The sequence below is a fragment of the Protopterus annectens genome, chromosome 1.part0 (genome assembly GCF_019279795.1).
Source record: "Protopterus annectens isolate FY-2018-M chromosome 1.part0, PAN1.0, whole genome shotgun sequence".
Lineage (NCBI taxonomy): Eukaryota > Metazoa > Chordata > Ceratodontiformes > Protopteridae > Protopterus > Protopterus annectens.
This window is the reverse complement of record NC_056725.1, coordinates 1,749,532,221-1,749,541,915: the sequence shown is the minus strand read 5'-3', so window position 1 is coordinate 1,749,541,915 and position 9,695 is coordinate 1,749,532,221. Positions and strand designations below refer to the sequence as shown.

The 9,695-nt window shown below is 39.4% G+C and overlaps 1 protein-coding gene across 1 annotated transcript in view; it reads right to left on the bottom strand.

Annotated features, from left to right (window-relative positions):
- IGF2R (insulin like growth factor 2 receptor) overlaps positions 1-9,695 on the bottom strand; it is a 2,372,344-nt gene that overhangs the window by 194,770 nt on the left and 2,167,879 nt on the right. Inside the window, exons 37-38 of the mRNA XM_044074918.1 lie at positions 4,839-5,043; positions 147-299 (exon numbers count right to left, since the gene is read on the bottom strand). Coding sequence (XP_043930853.1) covers positions 147-299; positions 4,839-5,043 — 358 coding nt within the window. The remainder of the gene's footprint in view (positions 1-146; positions 300-4,838; positions 5,044-9,695) is intronic.

Here is a 9,695-nt window from a genome sequence, read left to right as displayed (position 1 = left end):
AAAGAGTGACAAATAAAAACAGATATTTTAAATTTAAGGGTCAAATAGTTGCCCTCATGTCATACAAAGAATAAAATTCATGATGTACCAAATGTTACAGTGCGTGCCATTTTAAAAATGAAGACACATTGCATGTTACTACTTACAACTTCCACAAAATCCCTCTTTCTTATCTTTGTCATAGTTTGCAGTTGTGGCACACCACAGCCTTCCATCTGTTCTTCCATCAGTGGTACACTGGGTATAGGTTTTACTCTGGAAAATGAAGGGCAAGACGCACAGTTCCCCTTTATCCGTCACTGCAAATTAAACAGAGTACAATACTTATTGCATGGTGCAGAGTAAGAATACGCCACAAGAAATAGAAGGAGATTCCTGAAGTAAAATGCACTCTTGGTAAATTACAGGATGACAAATTAGGGTAATGCATTTTATGAATGACTTCAAAAGCGTATTTACTACTGGTTAGTGAATACTTGCATAACAATACCTTACCTTTTGCAGTAAATAATTACATCAAATGTTGGTAGGTGGGCACTTGACTGGCAATTTTTCACAAATGATTGGAAATATGACATTCAGTAATCAGACAATACTGTTGGTTTTCAGACTGACTAGGGTCTTTGCAACATTTGGAACCATTTCATGGTATAGAAATAGAGCAAGCTATTGTACTGCTCTTGTCAGAATGGCATACGTTATGTGTAAGTTTCCTAATTCATTCAAACATTATCCTGGAATTTTTAAGTGTAAACAGCAGCATACAACAAATAAACAATAACAGACATGGTAAACCTTGTTGGTTAAGCCATCTTCCAGATGTAATACTACATTGACTATATTAAGATCTAACAGCTAACAGAAAACCAGGGAAATGTCTCCTGGCCTGGGTGGGGCACTTACTCTCCAAAATGCTACTTTAAAAGCTGTTGGGGAAATTTACTTTATTTCTGCTTTCATTCCAAATATATGTAGCAGGTGCAAATATATGACTAGCGTTAAATGCTAATGATCTAACTACAGGAAGCTGCAAGTCATGAGTTATCTTCTCTTACTGATTCAAGTTTTCTGTCATCTTGGACCCTTACTTTCTTCCACTTTCTTGGAAAATTTTTGATGTCTTCTATATAACGGTAGAAATATCAATGGCAAGAAGGACTGCTCTCCAAGTTTATCTAAGACTATGATGCTTCTTACTGCCAAACTTTGATACCGTATCAAAAATACTTCAATGCTTTAATCTTAGCTCAGATTTTATTCAATACTTAGAGTGCAAATGTCATTCCTCATCCCAAACAAGAGCTCAACTCTTCTCTAAGCTCCTACAGGCCTACTTCTCTATTTCTGCTTGCAAAAACTTGTACAATAAACTGCAATGCAAAGTAATGTACACACTAAACCCTATGACATGCTTATTGACCAGCAACATGGTTCAGGAAAAGGACACAGCACTACAACACCCCCATCACACACCAAAATCATCTAGTATACGTTCTACAACTCACTAAACCAAGCTAGACTGAATACTGAACTGTCTTTACATGGACTAATCCCACCAAACATAAACTGGTATGCAAGCTATTTATGTTAGAGATCATTTTGAAATTCAGCTGACAGACACTATTTACATTTATATTCAATAACAGAATACCGCAATGCTCCTTTCTTGGACCTGTTTTTTTTTAATCTATTCTTACCCTTGCAATGCATGCACAACCTAAGAACAAACAACTGCACACAAAGGGTCAATATGGCCTCTAACCACCCACCCAGTGGTTACTGAAAATCTCAAGAATAATGGTTCAGCTCTGCCAAGAAAGTACAGGTGTACAAGCTGCACAAAATTATCTAGCTGCACTCCACAGATCTACCCAGGCTGCTGTGTTTCAAGACCCAGACAGAGAGAGAGAAATCATTGGCCTGTTCACCAACTTCTTCAGGACCCCCCCCCCCACACACACACACACACACACACACACACACACATACAAGGGAGAGATCCTACTTGTCCTGCGACCTCAAAAAGTTTGTAATTCAAAACTTTAATCTCAAAGAAATAACTACAAGCAGAAAATCAGGAATGGATAAAAGTTACAACTATTGAAGCAGTTAGGAATTTGAACATCTATTGTTAGTAAGTGCAACGGTGGTGGTGCTGTAGTAGCGTTGTTGCCTCACAGTAAGACGCTGCCCTGTTAGATTCTCAGCTAGAGCGTCTTCTACGTGGAGACGTGCGTGAATGGGCATACCTTCGTTGAAGGTTGTGCATCAGGGCTGGTAACTCGGCACGTAAAAATCAACTACCAATCATTATCGGACCAGAGTTCCGCCGTGGCGACCCCTAACAGGGAAAAGCTGAAAGACACAACAACATTGTTAGTAAGTGCAACTATGCTCATCATTCTGACTGCTACAGTACCCTACAGCTATTTGGGTAGACTGCCAAAGCTTATTCATCCTGGCAGGATGAAGGATTAGGATCCAGAAGTCCCTGGAGTATGGTCCTAGCCAAACCTGTCCTGAACTTGGAGGAGTCCAGTCTGTAATGCTTCTAGAGTCCACCCTTGTCAAATATGCCATCAAATATTATAAGAGTCTTGTACAATATACCTTGATTCTGCCCAAAACAGATTTGTCATGGTGGAAATAACAAAAAGAAATAGTAAAGGAGAACCATTTGAAATAGTCTGTTTTGACATGGTTGCCCTTTCTTTGCCTATCATAGGAGATAAACAGCTGTTAAAGCTTTCTTAAAGGACTTTGTTCTCAAAAAATAACCCCCGAGTTGCCTGTGAACATCCAGAGTATGTAGAATCCTTTAGCACAGATCTTTAGGATCTGGATAAAACACAAGAAGACTGATGGTTTGATTCAGTGTAAACTTTGAAACAACTTTTGGCATGTGATTTGTTCTTAAAGTAAACCTGTCTCTAAGGAAATTCAAAAATGGTTCACTCACTATAGCAGCTTGCAACTCAGATACTCTTCTTACAGAAGTCAGAAAAATAACACGGTTTTCCAAGTTATGAACTATAAATCAGGCAGATGAGTTAGTTCAAAGGGAGACAAAGATATTTAACTCTTCCAGCACAAATTTAAGGGCCCAAACAGATGTCACCAGTTTCTTAAGTGGTAGTAAAACCCACTTCAAGAACTGCTTCCTCAAAGATAAGGAAAAGGGGATTAATCCATGGCTGACGTGTTGAAATCACTGAAAGATTAACCTTGACATATGAAAAAGACATGATAGAGGATAGTAACTCACAAAGATATTTAAAAAAATAGTCGTACATAATCCTTGATTGAGCCCTAGTTATTTAAGCATCACCAACTAGAAAATATTTTCCATTTGCCAACAAAAAGATTTCCTAGTCGTAGCTTTTTCTGCCTTTTTATTACTTGCTGCATGTGCTCATGATGTAGGCGTCTAAAAGATATCACATTTGAATCATGCAGAAAGTCAGCTGTCATTTTCTGCTGAGACTGGAGTGTATCAAACTTCCCTTGCCTTTCTGAGACTGGGGTGTATCAAACTTCCCCTGGCTTGTGTGAGTAGATACTATGTGTGAGAAAGCTTGGAGTGATTACTGTTGGCCATTTCTATAACAAGGAAGAACCACTGTTGCCCAGGCCAGAAAGGAGTCACCAAGATGATCCTTGGAGACACCTTCTGAATACTCAGAATTATCCTGGATAACAGTGGGAAGGGTGGAAGTCCATAAAGCAACATTCCTGACCATGGGACTGAAATGAGCATACGTCTACCAGGCCTTTCTGCAAGGATCCCTGGAGAAGAATTTTAGTTGTCTGTTTTGAAAGGAGGAAAGCAGGTCTTTTTGAGGTATTCCCCACAACTGGATCAATTCCTGGAAACCCCCCCCTTGGAATTCTTCTCCCTCTCAAAGAAGGGTAAATAAGAGCTAATGGAATTAATACTGTCAAAAGACAACTGTTCTAGCAGTCTACTTTCCTAAAGTACATTTTGGTGTTCAAAACCATAACCTGTGTCAGCAGACTTGTGTACATTTCATGGATTATTTAATGTGGAACTGTTTATTATTAAATTTCGATCTCAAAAAGCACAATGCATTTAGTAAAACAAATTATTAATTATGAGTTGCTTTTACGGTTAGTTACAAATTACATGCCTTTAAAGACTAAAGAGGCATTCCATCTTGTAACAGTAATTTATCTTTCCACTTAGATCTCCCTTTGGTTAATTGTTTCATGTTTTGATAAGTGTGCCATAAGTGACACTTGAGGGTTCTTTGATGGTGGAAAAGGTGGAAAAGGGTTGATAAAGACTTCCGACTCAGAACTGATTACCTATTCACTAAAGAAAATTTAAACTCTTCTACCTCTCAAATGTAATTGTGTGGTCAACTGAACAGGATACTGGCAAATAGGGTGATGCACAAATGCTGTATACATTGTTACATCTTCCATAAGGACTTGTTTAGAGCAGAAACCAAACAAGACAGAATTAATAAATGATCCATATCAAAAGTGCCATACAACAGCACAAACTGAAAAAAACATTAAAAAGCAGAACTAGGAGACAGCAGGAAAAGAATTAAGCTACTCTAGGTCACCCAATATTTATTCCCATACATACAACAGAAAAAAAAGTTGGCAATTCACAACTACATATCCTTCTGTAAGAAATTTGTCTAAAAAAGATGCAATGCCTTCCTGAGTGCTGCCTCTCCCTTCTGATGTTATACAGACCTGCAAAAAACTTGCTGCCTAGCAGACAGCTCATTTTCACTCTTGGTTTTATCTCAGTGTCAAAAGATTCCATATCTTGTACAGGCTAGAAATTTAAATGTAAGACTTACCGGGAGGGCATTGGTCTCCTCCTCCGTACTTCAAGACTACAGCATCTTCTTGATGTATATAACTCAGTGTCATGGCCTTAAAGCTTCCATAAGATGACTTGCTACTTTCGGACACAAGGCATACTCCTGCATCTTTACAACCCTCCTTAACATCTGTCACTTTACCACAGACATTAATATGGTAAGACCCAGTGGCAGAAGACACCTGTGGAAAAGAAGACGAGTTTCATTTGTGTTTACGCCTGTGATAAACAGTTAAAATTTAAACAAAGAAAATAAAATTGATGTCTAATGCTTGTTAAAACAGCAGATGAAGTTTTGTTTGTGATACTGGTACACTGTAATTTGAGGCAGACCCAGGACACAAAAGGGCTTACCAACAGGTGCAGCGGAAACTTTGGGGTTTCTGGTTGTTAATGCTAGAATAAACCAAGGTAACATGGAATCACAGTAATAAAGTCCTAACAGACAAACCCAGCAGAGCTCTTAGTACTTATCAAAATATTGGGCCAAGAAAGGACACTGGACATGGCCCACTTACATTTTACAGCTTTGTTAGACACAGAGGCAAGTGATCAATTCACACAGCCCTATTGCAGTCTCTAGGGTGACAGTATGTATAAAACGCTGACTATTATACAGTGGAAACAGTAATACCAAATCTGTAAAAAAAAGGAAAGTTACCTAAAGGGCACTACATAATTCAACATTTTTAACAACCTAACGGCATCCACATAACTGCAATGCACTCCATAAACACATTTGCATAGATACAATAAAAAGGACTTGGAAATGTAATAATAAGCAAGTAAATCAAACTAAAGTGTCTGGAGAACAAAATCCTAAGAAAATCCAATTTGAGAGAGAAACAACAAAACCAGAGAAAGGAGAAAAGATAAGGTGTGGACCACTGAGATAACGTAAAAACAAGCAAACTGAATTAGAGTAATGAGGCTAGCGTGTGGTACTTCAATGCATAACAGATATGGAGTGCATAGAGAACCGTGGTTACACTCCAAAAACAGTTAACATCCTCTTTCAGCACTACTTTAATGTAAGACCTCATTCAGCACTACCTTAATGCAAGACCCAATGTTAACAATGTTTAGAAGACTGTTTAATGATTCTTAAGCATCCTCTAAGGCACTGTTAACATCGCATCTAGCATTAAAACCTGATAGCGCCAGTCAGTAAACAGCAGAGGCATGACATGAAATTACTTCATTTCAACTTCCATTTCTGTCTGCTCTCTGCTGAAGTACAGCCAGTAGTTTGCATTAAACAGCTTCCCTTTTACAGGGAATATATAAGGATATCAGCCACTTCCTCACTACTTTACTGGCTTTCAAAGATAGTGCAACAATTTTTTTTTAATCTTATTTTTGACTGACTAGTAGTACATGGAACAGATAAATCTCCATGCACTGCAAAGAATTATGATCAGATCTCTGATCGTAACAAACTATTGTGTGTTTTTGACATGGATGCCAAGATTCACCTCAAGAGCTTTTTTCACTAGGTGAATTTCTTAGCATCCGTGCTTTGAACACATAATATACTCATTATTATCGAAGACCTGATCATGATCTTCTATAACTAGTAAGCAAACAAAGAAGTGGTCATCTTGCTTTTTAGACACCGGGTAGAACACCATCTGCTATACTACATAAACACACCTGGTAATGATTTCCACAAGGACAGAGGATGGCAACAATTCAGACAAACAAAATGGTGCAAGGATTTACACCAACGGTTCTGAAAAGACAAGTTAACACAGTTGCTTAAATTTTAAAGAATGAAGAGAGGAGGACAGAATAGTAATTTACATCAAAGTAGTTAAAAGAGAACTGCATTGTCAGAAAAAAAATATGTACAAAAATTATGTTATAATTTGAAGGAGGAGGATGCCCGACTCCCTGGAAATTTGAGAAGACATGTACGTTGCATGTATATTTTGTAAATAATGTTGATGTTACTCCCCTTTAACTGTATCATTTCAATGTATGAAAATAACTAAACATATGCAATACATGTTTGAATGCTCATATGTTATTGCAAATTCACCTTGTATTTTTGTTATAATTTTTATGTTTTCCTTTCTTTGTTGTTATTGTCTTTTGTTGTCTCCACCTTCCTGGCCTGTGTCTTGGCTGAAAAGGATCTGTGGAAAAGTTCCCTTATCTGGTTAAAACATGTAATAAATAAATAAATAAATAAATACATTCTTCTTCTTTCGGCTTTTTCCCGGTTAGGGGTCGCCACAGTGGATCACCTTGTCCACTCATGATTGGCAGTGGAGTTTTACAGTGTCGAGTTGCCAGCCCGGCGCCCAACCTTCCACAGAAGGCACACACATGCACACACTCACACCTAGGGCCAATTTAGAGTGTCCAATCCACCTGCAGCATGTCTTTGGGATGTGGGAGGAAACCAGAGCACCCAGAGGAAACCCACATGACCACGGGGAGGACATGCAGACTCCACGCAGAAGGCACCCCAGCCAAGGATCGAACCGGAGAACCTCTTGCTGTGAGGCAGCAATGCTAACCACAGAAAACAAGCTGATTTTTATTGTGTAAGAAAACAGCACTGCTGTTAACTAGGATCTACATCTCTTACAAAAGACAGTGAAATTATATACACAGGGAGTCAGGCAGTCCATACCTGAACTCAAATTCATGCATGTGCACAAGTCCTACAGACCTGACCTGATGCACTGATGTGAGGGCAAATCCCTTGTAAAGCATCTCACAAGTCTGGAGGCTGGCATGTAGTTTGCATATCTTTTCTACACGTCCTACTACCACGCTAAACAGTGTGAACTAAAGGGTTGCCCTTTGCCAATGAAACCCTTCCCATGAACCTAACAGGCTGACTCTGCTGAGAAGTCTTCACTTGTGAGACAAAGAACTCATGCTCTGCTCCAGCCCCCATCAGAAACACAACACTCAAATGCTCCTGATTTTGTCTCATTTTTTTTGTCCCTGCCCCTCCTAAAAATCTTCATTTTCAGGTAATTCACTGAGGATTGCAGTCAGCCAATAATGCCAGAGACATACTTCTTACTCTTCTGACAATCCATGCTAATGCTGAACTGAAAGTTCAACTGCTGAATCCTACACTAAGGCACTGTATGAGCACATCCACTCATGCATGAATCGTGCCATCCCAAATAGACCCAAGATGCTCTCATCCAAAAAAAGGAAGCCAATCTAGGGGTCCACTGCCATAAACAAACTTTACAACAAAAGGAAGAAACTGTTGCAAAGTAGCCGACTCCAAATCCAGCTCCAGACAAGTAGAGAACCTAAGGGTTCAGTCCTGGGACCGTTCTTGTTTGGCATCTACTTCTCTGAAGTACAGGCCAACACTAAAGGACTCTGGCTAACAAAGCTCGCAGATGACTGCAACTTGGGAGCCATTATTGAATCCCCAAATGATGTGGATACTCTACAAAAGGGCCTTAAAGAAACAAATGCTTGGTACCAGAGCCATGAGCTCAAAGCTCAATGCCAAGAAATGTATAGTTATCCCCTTTGGGAAAAAACATGTACCCGTGAATTACCATATAGGTGGCAGTACACTAAACATCAAAAGTGTGATAAGAGGCTTAGGGACATAGGTGGACAGTGGTCTCACCTTCGATAACCACATCACCACAACAGTCAGGGAATCCTTCTATTCGGCACACCTCATCAATAACGGCTTTTCATCCAGAAAAAGGAGGTCATTGTCCCACTGTACTCCTCCCTCATTAGACCCATTATAGAATACAATGCCCCATTTGGTATGTACCTCTCAAGACATCTGCAACAACTGGAAAGGCCACAGAAATACCTCACTAAAAGAATCACAGGCCTAAAGCAGATGCCCTACGCTGACCGCCTTAAAAAACTCCAACTATACTCTGTCACATACTGTCTACTCAGAGGCAATCTCTGCTTAACATACAAGGCTATGTCAAACCCAGAGCTGTTGGACATGCTATACTTAAAGAAATCCCAATCCCTCAGAGCCACACGATCCAGGGATCTAAACCTTGTCATCACAATAAACAAAACATGCTGGAGGGATAGGTTCCTGACCCAGAGACTCCCCAGACTCTGGAATAGATTGCCCATACATGTCAAGCATGTCAAGCAGAGTGCCTCTTTGGCCCTCTTCAAAAGGAACCTTGATTATTGGATGGGAGAAAGGAAATTCACCCCGGGGATCACGTCAGTCGCCCTGCTAGACAGGGGGTCCAGAGAAGTAAATACTGTGGGAAGAAATAGCCAGGGAATTGTTATGACTAGGCTTGTATAGGCCCTAGGGCTGATAGCCTAGTACCAACCTATGAACCTATGCAAAACCTATTACTCTATTCACTTTTTAAGTGAATTAGAATATAAAAAACAAAATATGCCCATAATACTTGGCCTTTCTGCCACCTCCAATTATGTTTTGGCTTTGCCGAGAATATTTGAATAAACAAGTTGAAGGGTATGACCAGAAGAAGCAGGTCAGAGATCACACAGAAAACAGTATCACGGAATAGTGTTGCCTGAAGAGTATAAAGAACGATTCTTCCTCTACTACAAAAGGAAAACTGATAGAGTAGAAGAGTGTGTGTAAAGGGCTAAGAAAATGAAGGCATGAGAAATTAGGGAAGGAATAAAAGAGTAAGAGATAAAAGAACAGGGAAAGGGAGTGTAAGAGATTGAAACTTGAGAGATATACAAAAGGAGATAGAAGAAAAGAAAGCAAGATTATGAAGTAGGAAAAAAGAGGAGGACAGCTAATCAACAGTAACAACTGGAATAAAAATGAGTAGATTATATTGTGGATTTACTAGGCACAAGCACGGTCAGTGTTTCT